This window comes from Phaethon aethereus (genome assembly GCF_964289735.1).
Source record: "Phaethon aethereus genome assembly, chromosome: 26".
NCBI lineage: Eukaryota > Metazoa > Chordata > Aves > Phaethontiformes > Phaethontidae > Phaethon > Phaethon aethereus.
The window spans coordinates 2,922,278-2,938,462 of NC_138602.1; the positions used below are offsets into that span (position 1 = coordinate 2,922,278).

Sequence of the window (16,185 nt, forward strand, 5' to 3'; positions counted from 1 at the left end):
GGAGAGAGCAGGAACCTCTTACACGAGATTTTCATGATTGAGGAAAAAAAAAGCTAAAGGCAATGGTCTGAAGCACGCAGGAGGCATTCATGAGAGTATGTTACCGTGAAGCTTATGGTGAGGAGGGTGGAGGAGAGAAAGGGTTAAAAGACCAAGATCAAGTTGTGGCTAAACCATGATACATTTCTTTCCTACAAAAGTAGTAGTCTGACAATTTTCAGAGCTAGTTCAAGCTGGTTTTCCACATTTAGGAGTTCTGACGCCACTCTGGCTCTTGCAGCGCAATTCAGTAGTTATCATATCATCAGCCAGCGACCTTTCAGCAGAAGGCAAGTCAGATAAGCTTTAGTTTAATAATTGCAGTTGATTACACTTCAAACAGCTTTCTGAGCTTTTCTTTGCACAACAATGCCTGTTGGTGCATTTTCAGAGCAGTGGTCCTCACTCTGTCCTGCTGACAGAACCAAGTCCAAAATGAGAACATCTTTTCATTTCCCATTTCTGCAAGCAGAAGTTGATTTTGGAGGCCACACAGCTCTCAAAGGGAGGTAAGGGCAAGAAATCCTGTCTTTGGCATAAAGCTTCAGTTAACCTGCCATGAGAATTCCCACTCAAAAATAGTAACTTTCCATTTGTTGTTATTAAAACTTTATTTGTTGCAGAAGGTGAAATAACCCACACCTTCTGCCTTTCACCTGCACCTCACCCCTGACTGGAACCAATACACTGGTGTGCATGGCCCCCACTGAAATGCTCCACATTGGGGGGGGGGGTGGGGAGGGGGGGGGGGGAGGAAAAAAGAGGTTTTAAAATCCATTTTCAGTTCAGGCCTTTAGCACGGCACTGACACAAGTGAAGGTAAAGGATATTTTATTACTTATTTTTATAAAAAAAAAATCAGCATTGCCACTGGAGGAAAAAATTAAGTTACCAGCCTTTTGCTAAGAGCGGCCATCAATTTGGTCTGAATACAGGAAAGGGAAGCCCCCCTGCACCCCAAAGACATTCAAACGCTAACGCGAATGCATCATTTTAAAGACCGATTCGTACTGTCATAAATTGACAACACCAAGAGGAACATTCTTTCTTGACACGTCACAAGAGAATACAAATTCTAGTTTACTGAGCTCAGTTTACAGATATTTTTGCAAGCATAGGATGTGCTGCCAGTAACGGATGCTGTGACTGAAATCTTTAACTTGCATTTATTATCAAAGTCATACTGTTTACATCTGTAATGTCAACAAGATGCCACAACTACAAAAAAAGATTGTGCACATTGCAGTTTCAATGCAAAAAACAGTAAAATGGAAATCCATTTGTTAAAAAAGTAATTAAAATTACTCCAGAAAGCAACTGAATTGTTTTAACACCTTTACATCCAGTCAAATTAAAATGGTTAACAAGAAAAAATACAAATTCAAAAATCTGGTATCAGTGTTAAAAAGGCAACTACTTAAGCATTTCTATCAATTCGCACATCAATCTCCCTCCCACGAAGCTGTATCCCATTCATCATACGGCAGGCTCGCTCAGCTACTTCTGGGGACTCAAACCTAACCACACCACATCCTTTAGATTTCCCATTCTCCATCTTGATATCAGCATACAGCACATGACCTTAAAAAAGAAAAGAAAGGGTCTTGTTTAACCTAGCAGGTAGCAGGTAACTCTGTCAAACCACAGTTCTCTACCTTAACCCACAGAAAGTATACCTCCAGAAGCTACTGCTGCTTTGAAACATAAAGCTGCAGGACAACTTCACCAAGTCATTGTTTTAAAGAAGTTTTCTCACTTTAAGAGACTAATTGATTCAAACTGGTTCTCTCAATTCTCACTCAAGCAGCAGCACCAGAAGTAGACGAATGGAGCAAAGCACAAGCTAACAAGCCCCATCCAACTTGTCAACGCACACTTGACATCAAAACTGATGAGGCTGGGACTTGGTTTTGCCATCAGACATTGGGGAGCAAGGTCTGGGCACAGCAACCGCTGCCACGAAAAAACTCCCCGAAGCTGAACAGCACACCAGTCAGTAGCTGAGTTCAGAATTTTTTCTTTTTTTTTTTGTTTTGTTTTTTAAGGACAGTTTTCCCAGACAATTATGTTCATTTAGATACAAAGAATCTGTGCAGGTGCTTTTTCAACAGTTCTCAGGACTTCATATCTCCATTCCCACCTCTTTCTGCAACTACAAAGAGGCTATCTGCATGATAAACCCAGCCCCTGAGATGGAGAAGGGAACAAATGCTTAGAAAAAGCACATGTTAAGTGGGTTACCAACTGGCTAGGCATTTATTTCTTTTCAACACTGCAGAACTCTTGCTGGTATAGCAGGGATGGTAAACATCCTCACAATACTTGTCCATGTTAAGAGCTAGTATTTCATTCAGTCCGAGTGAAATTTTAGTTAAGACACTAGTGTCAGGAACATACCGAGTCAGGAATTACTGTTTAATTCATATTCAAGTCTCAGAGATAAAGTAACTTACCACATTCATTAAATTTATCTTTCAGCATTTTCCATGTAAAATCAAAAGGCAGCTGTGAAAAGAGAAGGACAGACCATTACTGAGGATCTGTTGAACAACTTGCAAGCACTGCCAACTCTCCAAAACGTCATTTCCATCCTGGGACAGCCATTGTTCAGCATCCATTTACAGATGCAGAGAGCTCTTCTCCTGTTAAGGAAACGGCTTCAACTCACAAAAGCCTACCTAACTCCACCTTTGGCAGCATCCAGTATTAGACAGTCTGACTGAAGTCAACCGAGCACAGATGAGAGCAACATGTCAGTACCAACTAATTTCAGGAGGAAGGAGAGGTAGGAAGAAGGCTACTCACATTTCTCACAAATATCTGACAGGCTTTTCTGGCCACCCCAGCTGCAGGTCCTCCAGTTCCTCCAAGGGAGCCTGCAAAATTGCCTGCAAAGTTTCCACGTTCCATGTCCATTGTTCGTTCAAAATTGCTTCCCATTGCAAGTCCCATTCGATCTATGCCTGCTCCCATGCCCTGTCCCATAGCAGGACCCATTCTTTCCATGTTAGTGGCTCCAATGCGCTCCAAGCCCATTCTCTCCATGCTAGCAGCACCCATACGATCTATTCCTATTCTTTCCATAGGAGTGGCACCTATGCGATCCAAACCAGCTGGCATTCTCTCTATCACCTGCCCCATTCCAGTTCCCATTCCAGCAGGGACCATACGCTCCATACCTATACCCATTCTATCCATGCCAGAACCCATACGTTCTACGCCTGATCCCATTCTGTCCATAGTGGTGCCAACACGGTCAATGGCAGCACCCATTCTCTCAATACCGAAGCCTATTCCAGAACCCATCCTTTCTATGCCAGAACCCATTCTCTCAATAGCTGGGCCCATCCTCTCAATGTTAGGAGCGATGTGATCTATGCCCAGAGGGGCCATTCGGTCAATTCCTGAACCCATTCGCTCCACGTTGGAGCTCATGCGATCCAAAACGAGACCCATCCTGTCTATTTCTGACCCTACTCTTTCCATCCCATGCCCCATCCCGGAAGGTATTCTTTCTATTCCCGAGCCCATACGATCAATGCCAGGTGCCATCCTCTCAATCCCAGGAATGCTGGCATTTCCACCACCTGGAACACAACACACAGATTATGAGTAATCACACAGGGACAAAAAACCCACAACCTTAACGCACGCTTACACTACTGAAATCTTTTAAGCTTTATCATCTTTCAGAAGAGTGACTGCAAGCTGTGCGCTCCGTTGCTGCGGGATACGAAGCAAAGCTTTATTTCAGATGGTAAGAAGAGTACTGCTGTTACGCAGACCATCACGATTACAACACATGATTTCAGGGAGCAGTCATCTCATCAGACCACGTATTATAGCTGGGATGGAAAAAAGTTTATCCCTTTGCTAAGGAGCTTAACTTCTGTACACACAAAGAAAGCCTTCCAAAAAAAAAAAAAAGGGGGGGGGGGAAATTTTGAAGGCATATGCAAACCTAGGGGAAGATCAGGTGGCAGAAGTAGTTTTTTAAATATAACCTTAGCTACTAGCTGTCCTATGCAGTACACTGGGGATTACACAGCAAGAGTAATAATTTAGTAACTGAAATCACAGTTCAAATACAGATTGTTTGGAAGAGGAGTGGAATGGCATCATCCTTGCCACGCAACTCACATTGCTTCTGCCAAGCCAGGGAGAGGCTTCTACAAGAAAAGCTTGCCCAAACCTAAGAGCCCTCTTATCACCAGAGCTCCAAGAAAAAGAAAGCAAATTCCACACACGAACCACAACAGAATGACCATTATAAAGTCACAAAGCATGTTGGCCTTTTAATGTGGAAAAAAATATAAAAAGGTTGCCAGTGCCATAAAACACAAGCAAGAATAGGGTTTCTATAGCTGCTACATAAAATCCCTTGACTAAGTTGTCCTGACTCTGCTAGACAGCCTTCAAGTTCCTGCAATAAAAGGATCACTCCTCTATAGTTTAGGCCATTTTGCTGTTGTACAAAGGACCTTAGCTTACCTATCAAATCAAGTTTAGCACTGCAGCACTGTAAAAGTGTATCATGTTTGGTTTGATTCCTATTTGAGAGGCAGAAGCCTTGAAGAAAATGTATACTTAAATTATCTACATATATTTGATGAAGAGAAATAAGATATGCAGGCCCTAAGGTTAACCTATGCTCAAGAAAACTGAAGCAACCCCATTTAAGAACAGCACTCATCCTGCTTCAGTATTTCAAGCTTCAGAAGTACTTTAAATAACACAGAATGGTTTTAGGTTACATGACATTTGTACTTGTGCAAGTTGGCTTTTTTTTTTTAATGAAGAAACAACAGCAATAAACATTTAGTATTTCTTCGGCTGAAAGCAAGCACTGTTGTGCATTTGTTCTTCCCAGAAGAGGGCTAATCCGGTGCAGGCAGGCAGAGCCAACTCTTGGGTATTTAAATGTTGTGATTCAGTCATTAAGCAAATACAATTAACTCTGTAAATTGGGGGGGATGGGGGGAGAAGGTCTGCCTACTTTTGAGATATTTGGGTTCAGCTTTGTTTGAGCAAACCTGCAGCTTTCAGTACTTCATTACTGAAATAGTCCAGTATTTCTGGAGAGTCACTGGGCACCTTGCTAGGAAGCTAACTGTTATACAGGCAGCGGGAAGGAGCAGGACTTTGTTTTCACTAAAAAAAAAAGAATGTAGTATCTTACCAGTAGCATTTCAAAAATGGACAACTGCCAGCAAAGCTGACAGTCTAAAATTACTTTTTTCTCTAGTCTTCCAGTAATTTTTTCAGAAGTCTTTTAAAGCATAATATTGCTTATCTATTTAAAGATTACCTCCCTCAAATCTATTTTTATTACATTATTTCATATATATATAAAAAGCAGTGAGTTACCATAACTGAAGTGCTTCCTTAAGTGGTTTGAGTTTTTTGAAGGCTGTATCTGCTTTGAAACCTTAATTTTAAGGTACGCTTTTTTTTTTAATAACATATAAAAAAAGAGCAGACGTGATCCAATCTGATAAAGAATTGTCTGAGTTGTACCAGCAGTGTACTGCATTTCACTTTCTTTAGAAATTAATTTATGTTGCATCAAATTAACAGAGCACAGCAGTAACAGAGCAGTCTCAGGAACTGGCTGAATCAAGCTGTACACACATGGAACAGATGCTCACAGAAGACATTGAAAATGTCCCATCTTCTGAATCTTTCCACAAAGCATGCTTAATACGTTTTGCCGTCTCTAAGCTGCTACAGACAGAAGAGCACTGCACTATCCTTGCTCAGTTCAAGTAATATTTTACACCAAGTTATTTGCTATATTGACAGCCTTCCGTTACCCACTGCGGTTCAAAAAGACCAACAGAAGAGCACTAATTTTAGTGCTGCATGAGTTGCACAGTAAGGCATTCTCTTCGGTCATCTGATGTACGAGTCTATACTCAGATTCCTAAAAAAGTCTGGGAGGAAGGGAAGGAAATTAAGGTTTCACCTTATTTTTCCTCCCTACTGTCCAGGCTGCAGACTATGTTTTAGCAACAGGATTGGGTCACACATCATTCAGAACCTTGCTCTTTGCCATGCACATATATGGAAGTCTAGCATGAAGTTTCAAGGCATAAGGCAGTGCATTAACACTGTCAGAAGGTTTTCTGTTGCATCCAAAGTCCCATTATGCAGCCCCACAGATCATTACTAGTGTATCTGCCTTCTGTACAGCTCTTAGGAGTTTGATCAAAACCAAACTATTCCAGCAAATATGTATAAAATATAGTCTGTCTTGGTATAACAAAGCATGCACAATTTTTATGTACAGTTCAGGTATGAGAAGCGGGTAATAAAAGTACTTAGCTTCATGTACTTACCTATTCCTCTCTCCAAGGTCTCTCCAAAACTACGAGACATTCCCATTTCATTTCTTCCAAATTCTCTTTCAAATCCTCCACCCATGGCACGATCCATCTCTAAAAAGATTAAGTTTGATACGTTCTTCAGGGTGTCTAAATGACTCCTGAGAGGACGTTTTACTACATGCATAATTTTAAAAGATTAACAGCAAGGCAAGTTTTTTTATTATGTTCTCCTTATCATTTTACCACGTCTTCTTGAGACGAAAAAAAACCAAAAAACAGGACTCGTCTCAGTATGGACAAACACATTTGACGCAGCCACTTTGCCCTGGAGAAGTCTTTCTGGTGACTATGGATAGAACACAATTTATCTCTTTCTGAACTAGTCCTTCAAGTCAGCGTCAAGGAATCACTTGTTTTCTGCAGCTCAGAGGCCATGAGTGACTTGTGGACACCATGGCAGCTCTGAGCTTTTAAGTTTTTCCAATAAAAGCTGAGAAGCCGAAATATGACCAGTCTAAGAGAGTCTCTCCACTGCCACATTTTCAGAGAACACAAGTCAGGAGTTGGGTATACAAAAAAAAATAATGCCTACCACTCATTCTGCCCATGTTCATCCCAGCTGGGAAGCGACCAATGTTTTCCATGCCACCAAAAGGACCTTCCATTCCTAAAAGAAAGTATTTTTCAGGGATTCTTTAGCAATGCGTTTCAACTTAACAGTACACTTCACCCACATAAGCTGCTTTCACAGAACGCTTCCACAGGCACCAAGACAACTCCGTATCACAGATTCACAAAACAAAATTCAGCCAGAATTTGGTCACGCGGTATCTCTCCTAAACCAAGAGCAGTTTTAACAAGTTGCATGACAAAAACATTGGTCCTGTTTCACCTGAGGTATTAACCCTTCCCCATACACCTACAGCAGTCTTATTAATACTCAAAAAGAAGCAAGTTATTATTAAATTGGTGACAATTTCAAAGAACACAAATGCCTGCTAGACATACATGGCTACGTTTACATGACTTTCAGAAAGCCCAAGCTATATACAGGTCAAAAAACACAGCTTACCTCCCATTTTATTCATTCCAAAGCCCATGCCTTCCATTCCCATTCCTCAAAATAAAAGAGAAAGCTTTATATAGCAGATGTCATTCTATAGAAGTTCAGCCATTAGACTGGCTGTAGAAATAGAGACCATACAACATGTCCACTGTTTGGACTGAAGAGCTTACATGTGATAACTGAGTAGATTGCAACATTCCTTCTCAGAAAATAAAGCAGCAAAGGGGAAAAACCCATAGGCATTTATAAATTGAAAGCTGAATGTGTGCTACTTTTTAGGTGGCTCTTTAAAACTTGTTCTATTTAAACATATCCTAAACAAAGATTTGCAAGCCCACTAATAAGTGTTAAAAGTGACAGATGGTTTTAAAAGTTTAATGTATATTTGCAGTGTCTGCTGCTCATGCTCAAGAGTCAGAAAATGAGAGCTGTGTCTTGACCACAGTGAAAAAAAAAAATGGAGCAGTTGGTTAAATTCAAGTTTCCATTATCAAGCTCATTACTTAGCTCAACAAAAACTCATTTGGCTTTTAACACTCCTAATACACTTCAACTTTTTGTGTAGGCAAAACAAAGCTATCTACCTTCTACACAGCTTAAAGCTCTCATGAAACAAAAGCATAGGAGTAATCTTCTTACCTCCAGGTCCCATGTTGCCCATTCCCATGCCTTTGTTTAAATGATTTGCATCAATAGGTTGACCTCCAGGTCCTAATCCCATGCCAATACCACCAAGACCATCTGAAGAAAATATTCAGATATCAAAAAAGCCTTCTTTCCATAGTTTGACAAAACAGCAAGTTTTATTCTTAAGTAATTGACTTTCATTCTCCAAAAAGCTTGCTGTGTTCCCACTTTGGGGGGTGTATTTAAAGCATGAAAGTGTATAGTAAATCCAGAGTAGATGTGTCTTGAAATACACTAAAAACTATCTCCAGTATTTTTTCCTCATAATCCATTTTCCAACTTACTACTGAGAAAACTTGCTTGTTTGGTTGGTTTTAAGCTGACTCCTGAAAAATAACTGGCTAGAACACTGCTTATTTTGTGCAACTCCTCAATCTAAGGAGAATCGAGTGGGCAATTTAGTATAAAGATCTTCTAACCTTTGCACAGTATTACCCTTAATTGACAAATGGCTTATTTCCACCTTTGCCAAGGTTCTTCCCTTGTAGGCAAGAATTTAACCACAAAGTTCAACCTATCATTATGATAGCCACCTATAGAATTCAGAGCACACAGCCAGCCTCTTCTCTGAGCAAACAAAGTATATCATTCCCAGGCATAATTTTGAATCTTCCTGTACCCAAATGAATTAAGGATTCCCCAGTCCAAAGAAAGAAAAAAAAGCCCTCATATTTTCCTTATAGTTAATCAGGAAGAAAGAGTTCTCTGCTTGCACTTATATCAAACAACAGCTTAATGGCATTCTTTGTCTATGAGAAGAGGACTTCCTCGTTTACAGCTCAGCATAATAAACACAGGAAGTGTTGAATCTTGTTTTAAAACAACACAAGGTACCCCTTCCCCACCCCAATAAAGGCCAAGAAACAGGCTTCCGTTGGTATTTGTTGAGTTTTATACAAAGATAATTAAACTGGAACCCAATGGCTTTCTCTTGGACAAAGAGGTATACCGTTATAGAAAGTCAAGGCAGCAATAAAAGCCATGAATGACACTGCTGCTGAACAAGGCTTTGACAGATACACAGAAAACGGAACTAATTAAGAGATGGATTGATGGATGATCACTAAAGTTGTGCAAGTTAGCAGCACACAGCAGGTTTGGTTCCCATGCCTAAGAAAACAGCAACTGGCTGAATTAACACAGTTACGTTAACAGCCACACTTTATAGTTTTGCTGTATTTAAACAAAATAAGCCTGTGTTCTCCGCCTCTAGCTCTTCCCTTCCAACCCAGACTCTTCCTATTCAATACTTTCAGTATCTTATCCCAGCATGATTGAGGTTGGAAGGGACCTGTGGAGGTCATCTACTCCAAACCCACTGGCTCAAGCAGGGCCACCTAGAGCTGGTTGCCCAGGACCATATCCAGACAGCTTTTGCATATCTCCAAGGACAGAGACTCCACAGCTTTTCTGGGCAACCTGTTGTTCCAGTACTCAGTCACCCTCACGGTAACGTTTCCTTACATTCAGATGGAGTCTCCTGTGTTTCAGTTAATGCTTACTTGCCTCTTGCCTTGTCACTGGGCACCACTGAAAAGAGCCTGGCTCCCTCTTCTTTATACCCTCCCCTCAGGTATTTATATACATTGATAAGATCCCCCTTATACACCTGAAGGCCTGGAAGATTCTTAGGTCCTCAATTCAGCCCTTCAACTGAAGGAAAAACATTAGATACCCAGAATACCATCACGTAAAAGGAGGCACACTTTTCCCTATTGGCTGATTAATTATGTTTCCATTAAATCCCACTATTAACAGCAGTTTAACAAGGCATTGGGGTCTTTGAATTGCAGTTGAGAGATTTGGAAGCCTTGAGAACATGAATGGGATACTGTTTTGGGATAAGCTTCTAGCTGTGAGCTGAAAGAAGTATCCAAAAAAAAACTAAAAAAAGAAAAGCTGCTCAGTGTTGTCTTACTACTTCCCACTTTGATATTATTCAGACCATTTGGATCGCAGCTTTCCAGAGTTTGAACCAGAGTCTACTGGGGCTGGGATTGAGCCCCAGTTGCTGAACAGCAAAATAAAAAACATAACATGTTCAGTCATGCAGGAGAGACTTACGAGGAAGTTGTTGGGGTCGCTCTGGAGGAAAGAAGTCTCCTTTGGGAAAGGCTCGTTCGTCCTAAACACAATTCAACACATTAAAATTTGTGAGAAAAGTAAAAAACTATTCCTTGCTACCTCCTCTTTTTTTTTTTTTTTAATTAAAACACTGAAACTTAAAGCTAAAGCAATCTTCACTGTATTTATGATTGTCTTTTAGCAAAATAATCAGAAATAACCTGATTGATTCCCCGATGGCATGAGTTGACATCACTAGAAATTAGGCAAGACGCACATTTCCCCCCCTCCATATTTCAACCCAATCACACGTCATCCAAAATCAGGAGCACAACTACCAGTTCCAAAAGCAGTAAAAATTTGAACGTACTTACCATTTTTACATGCATTGGTCTGTCAAACAGCAGCTGCCCATTAAACATCGCTATTTTTTCATTAAGGATCATTGTTCAAGCACTAGAACCATGCAAAGTCTTAAAGCTTTAAGCGCTATCTGATGCAGAGTACAAAAACCCAGTCAGAAAGGCACACCTCTCCAGCTTAAAGAAGCTTAAGAACATCGCTTCTTAAGCTATCGTTCACAGATTATCAAAAATCCTTCTGCCTTCTCCAAAAGTAAAAAGCTTTGAAATCCAAATAACTGAACATTCAAAGAATGGCTTTTTAAAATTAAAACATGAGTTACAAGTACTCTTCCAGTTAAGATTCAGTTCATTAAGAGATCACTCAAAATGTGACTCCAAAGCAGCCTAGGTGTTTAAATGTTTCATGAGTAGCTTTAGCCATTTAAAACAGGAGAAAAGGTGCAAAAGTTCTCAAAATTTGCAAATCCACAAATAGGCACATTTTGAAGTATGCCACACTAGTGAATCATGTGAAATTTGTATACATCTTGCTCCCACAAGGCTCACCTTATTAGGTGCAACATGCAGAATGGAATTAACATTCACATAGAAAGAGAAACTGGGAGGGAAATATTTTCCTCCTTTCCATACCATACAAGTTGAGAGATCATGCACACAGCAGTATCTGTACTTTGTTGTGGTTTGGTTTTTGTGGATTGCTAGGTAGCAAACCATCACTTGCACAGTATAAGCACACAGGGAATAGAGGAACACACTAGGTCAAGCCATCTTACATTGCAAATGCACTTGCTGCATTCCTCCTTTATCTCCATCACAGGAATTTAAGACAAATCTTTCCTCAGAAATTGCATTTTAATACTAGCTGCAACCTAGAGACAGAAATTCACTATATGGGCTAGAAACACATATATCTACATGGAAAAGAGAATCCACTGTTAATGACTCTGTGCAAACAGTGACAATTCTTTCAAGATGGACTTTCTTCCTCTTTTTCAGTTTTCCTTATGTTTTCCTTCCACTGCAATGACTTGACTGTCTGTGGCATGGCAATATCCTCACCTGTAATACTACAACTTATATTTTCATCCTGCTTTGTTTATGGAGTTATTTGCCTACTATTTCCCATCATGACTCTTCAAGGATACATATAGCCTGAACAGCCTCTATAGCTTGCTCAAAAGTGACGGTGCCAATCCCACGACTTTTGCCATCTTTATCTTCTAGTATGTCCGCCCGAACCACAACACCGGCCATGCTGAATACTTCTTTCAGTTTCTTCCAACCAACCTTGTAATCCAACTGGAAGACAAGTGATATTGGAAGCATGACAAAGGTTTCCACCAAAGAACAGCTTTAGTGTTCTTACGTTTCCTTTACCGATATCAGCAATCTTAAGAAACACAGTCTTCACAGAGACAGGAGAAAATTTAAATAGAATAAAGAATGCTACAGAGCTTAATGCAACCTTCTCGGCTTTGTTCAAAAACGCAAATTAACAGACACCGTAATGCATAGGATACATCTTAATTTACAGCTTCACTACAGAATCAACAAGACTAGCCACAGAGTTACTGTGTTACCGAGTTACTACTCAGTTTTACTAGAACAGAGCTGAAAGTCTACGGCTTTTCTTCCAATTCATTAGATTTAACTCAGTTAAGACCCAGATATTCTGTGCATGGATTACAAAGCACTTACATTTGCAACAAATACAGTGCTTCCAAGTCTCCCTGCCTGCAAGGCGTGAATGATCTCATTGGGTATGTTGGGATTGTTGAGTATACTTGGCGGGATATTGATCATGCCAGGGCCGCCCGGGCCTGGACCAATACCCATTCCACCAGCTGCTGCCATGACCTTCTGCATTGCTCTCCTGGCATGCTCACCATCGGGATCCTGCAAAAACAGAAACAACGTACTCGGTTCCCTCTGTATTCCACTAAATGCGTGGACATTTAGTGACATGACTAAAACAGTCAAAAGAAGAAGGGATTCCCCTTTGTGCGGGACTATCTGCTCCCTACGGAACTCCAGCCAGCTACTTCACATATCATTGTCATCCACTAATTTATTTTCTTTTAACCAATATGCCAGTACCCTTCAAGTTATCAATTTATTCCTACTCATGCATCTCCCCCAATTCTGAAAGTGTTTATCTATTACTGAATACCAACAATAAACCTCACAGTCCAAAGACCAATAAACCCAGAATGGCATTGGAAAGGTTTTGGAAGACAAGTGCCAACTAACTCTTGGCATCTTCAAAACAATGCAACAATTCATTTACCTTGCGCTTGGACTTCTTTACAAGACAAGATACAGTGTGTGAAATTTCAAGAAGACTGGTTTGGGCAACACTTGCCCCCGCCCCCCACCCCCACACTGGCTTTCTAACCCAAAAAAAACTTTTCATGTATCCCCCTCTTACTACATAATCTCAAGATTTTAGGACATGCTAGAGAACATGAAGCATAGGATGAAGAATTCAAGGAAGGAAATAAGATTAATTATTGTCACTTCACTTTATACTGAAAGTGAATGTAAGCACCTTCACAATAGAAGGTGAGCTTATGTTACTTAGGTAACATCACACTATTCAGTGAGCAAAATGCACCAGCACTGCAAGACTGCTGAAGAAAGTGAAATGTCAAATGGAATTAATTAATCAGAAATACAGATGCTTTAAAAATAAAAGCTATTTGAGTTAATTTGAATCTTGATCTCAATTTTAAGACTAAACAATAGCACATTTTGAAAACAGGAGAAAGGATAGCTTTCACATGATTATTTCAGCTACAGAAAATCATAGTAGTCTGAGGTGGAGAACACATTAAAGTGAATGCAAGTCACTTCTCAATTTACATTTCCTATTTCACTGTTAAAATAAGGTATTGCTTAAAATCAGATTAGCTGCAATAGAAAGCCAAGAGTGGTTGTCATACAAACTAAGGTCTTCTGATCAGGCAAAGAGCTTTATCTAGTCTGCCATAAATTTTTATCATGTCACTTGAAGGCCTTCATGATCCTCAGCAGCGAGACAGCCAACAAGGAGAGGTATGCACCAGACAGTTGGCAAACGTTGATGCTAATGGTCATCCACAATAACTTAATTCATTCCACACAGTCAGACTGGGGCACTTGGCTGGGGAAAGTGTCGCTAAAGTCCCTAATACTGGTAAAATACTTCTTCACCGATTTTAAGTATCATTTCTGTTCTGGTCTGTGTCATAAGAGACAGAAATAGTCAAGTATGACAACAGTTTCACAAAGAGCTGGGCAAATTACAACCCCCTCTTCTCAAAGACTGATACCAAAGGGCAGCCTGACTTCCAGTACTAACAATGTTTCATTAACAGGAAAACTGACCCAGAGGTGGCCCACTCTCAACAGCTTTTTCTCCCAAGGTCCACTAGAGACATCAGTGCCTGACAACTTCCAGGTGCAGCTATGGTTTCTCTAACTCTCCACTCCACCTCTTCCTTCCTTTAAAGGGTAGCAAGAGGTCAGTGCCAGAAGATGGCTTGCGCCCAGAAGCAGGCTGCTACCCCCAGAATTCATTATTCTACCCACAAAATCTGCCAGATCTGAGAAGTGTTGCCATTTGCTGTCCCCGTCCTTCTTCCCAAGCACTCCTCAGACTACAGCAAGAAGCAGGTTGCTACGGTCATACCTTCTACACACATTCTCCATCTTATAGTCACACAGACATCTTTCACCCCCCACCATTAAGTGGGCAGGGCACGACAGAACATGAAGCCTGCTTAGCCAAGAACATAGCTCACATACCCTGAGACCAAGAGTCAATACTAACACTGAAGTAAGTCCCTTTTTATTTTTGTTTAATTGAATCTCCAATGCAGCTACACGTTCCAAACTGGTGGAATAAAACTTTAAACTCATCAATGGTTAAGAATTAACTCATGGTACAGTTGAGCACGTCACACTGGTTGACAACAGCAAAGCCATTAAAGTGGAAATAGATCTTTGAAGTATTTCAGAAACCAGCTTAATCTATGGAATTGTTTGTAGAATACATTCATTATGATGCATAATTAAAAGAGAAGGCAGTCAAGAACAAGCAATTCTTATGCAGGTTTCTTCTTCAAATCACTAAAGAAAGCACACCCGCAGTTAAAGCCAAACTCTTGCTTTGTCTGACTTCTTTGCTGCTACCATCAGCATCTATTTACATCAAGTTTAGTCTTGATAATCACGTTCAAACTCAAGTTCAGCAGTACATGCTGATGGTAAAGGTTGACTGTCTTTTTTTAATCCTCTTTGAGTCCTGCCTTTTGTCAATTATTCTGATCTGCAAATGAATCAGCCATAAATCTTGACTAAGAACTACCCCTTCACCTTCAAATTCAACATACTGAAAGAACAGATGCACGTCTTACTTCTTTCACTTTCAATGGTCTTCCACCAAGACTATGCTTGTTCAAAACCTCTGCAGCCTTTTTCATGCTTTCTTCCATCTTGAATTCAACAACACTGTGGGGATACAAGACATCTAAGAACATTGCTTATTTTTGAATAGTTTCCTAATTTCTTGCTATAAATTCGTAAGTGAACTTACGCGCATCCCTGATGAGATGGTTTCACAGGCGAGTAACAGGGAGGAGAGGAGGGAAGAAAGAAGAAATGAAGTAAGTAAAAACACAAAAAACACAAAAACACCTTTTTTTTTTTTTTTAAAGTCAAATCACATTAGTTAGCCCTAATAGCGAAAATAAATGTAATCTTACCCAATAAAGCCTTCAATACTTGAATTCCGTAAGATATAATTTCTTATGCGTTAACAGGATTAAACTGTAGTTTCTGAAGTTGTAACAAACAGAACTAAGTCCCGATTCTCCAAGAAAAATACCACACGCTTCATGTGACCTGTTCTTCTCTGTCATACAGCGAAACCCTTGCCATACTCTCTCACCCTAAATCCAGATCCTTCAGTACAGTTAAGTGTGCTCCTACTATTTTTTTCCCTGTAAGATACTGTCGCTGGACTAAAGGACTTAAGTACCTATGAAGGCAATATACGTTTACATTTAGGAATCAAATTCTATTTTCTGGCCCAGGAAGTGTAGTTTACAGAACCTGCTTTTGCACACTGGCCTTACAAATTCAGCAAACCACTACAGTGACGTCTTCCAAAACACAAGTATTACTTTAATATTCCGTACCACTATACATACTGCTAGGGTCCATGGGTCAAACAGCCAACGCCAACTGAACACAGTGGAAGACCACCCTAACACTGTTTACAAGGCCCCATCCCACCTCCTCCCCACCCCAAAAGAAGCTTTAAGCAATCCTATGTTATAGCCGCTAAGCATACACACTCTCTACCTTCCTGACTTCGTTTCGTTCCACGCCACCATACAGTTACATTTGTCATGTAGAAAATCCACAGAAGAAATCTCTCAAACACTTACCCTTGACTTTCCTTCAGCGTCCATTAAGAGCTCCACGTATGTTACCTCACCAACTACAAATCAGATTCCAGACGACACATATACCAAGGGAGAAAAGCCAAGAAAACAATGGGAATTTAGAACAATCAACAACCGTGTATGGAGCCTCTGCCTTATAAGAAAGCCCAGAAACACTCCATGTTCTCTAGACCACAAAACTGGACAAT

General features: G+C 40.3%; 1 protein-coding gene across 2 annotated transcripts; it reads right to left on the reverse strand.

Moving 5' to 3' along the window:
- Positions 1-1,415: 1,415 nt before the first annotated feature.
- HNRNPM (heterogeneous nuclear ribonucleoprotein M) lies at positions 1,416-15,037 on the reverse strand. Of its 2 annotated transcripts, none has more exons than XM_082010972.1 (12): positions 14,945-15,037; positions 12,246-12,443; positions 11,693-11,846; positions 10,557-10,606; positions 10,183-10,243; positions 8,071-8,172; positions 7,438-7,482; positions 6,958-7,032; positions 6,378-6,476; positions 2,845-3,626; positions 2,493-2,544; positions 1,416-1,620 (listed from the first exon to the last, which is right to left on the reverse strand). In XM_082010972.1, the coding sequence occupies exons 1-12, from the start codon at positions 15,020-15,022 to the stop codon at positions 1,457-1,459; spliced, it is 1,860 nt and encodes a 619-aa protein (XP_081867098.1). In that variant the 5' UTR covers positions 15,023-15,037; the 3' UTR covers positions 1,416-1,456. The 2 variants fall into 2 exon arrangements, with proteins under 2 accessions (XP_081867098.1, XP_081867097.1); XM_082010971.1 differs by having other exon boundaries at positions 6,360-6,476.
- Between the last annotated feature and the right edge of the window lie 1,148 nt (positions 15,038-16,185).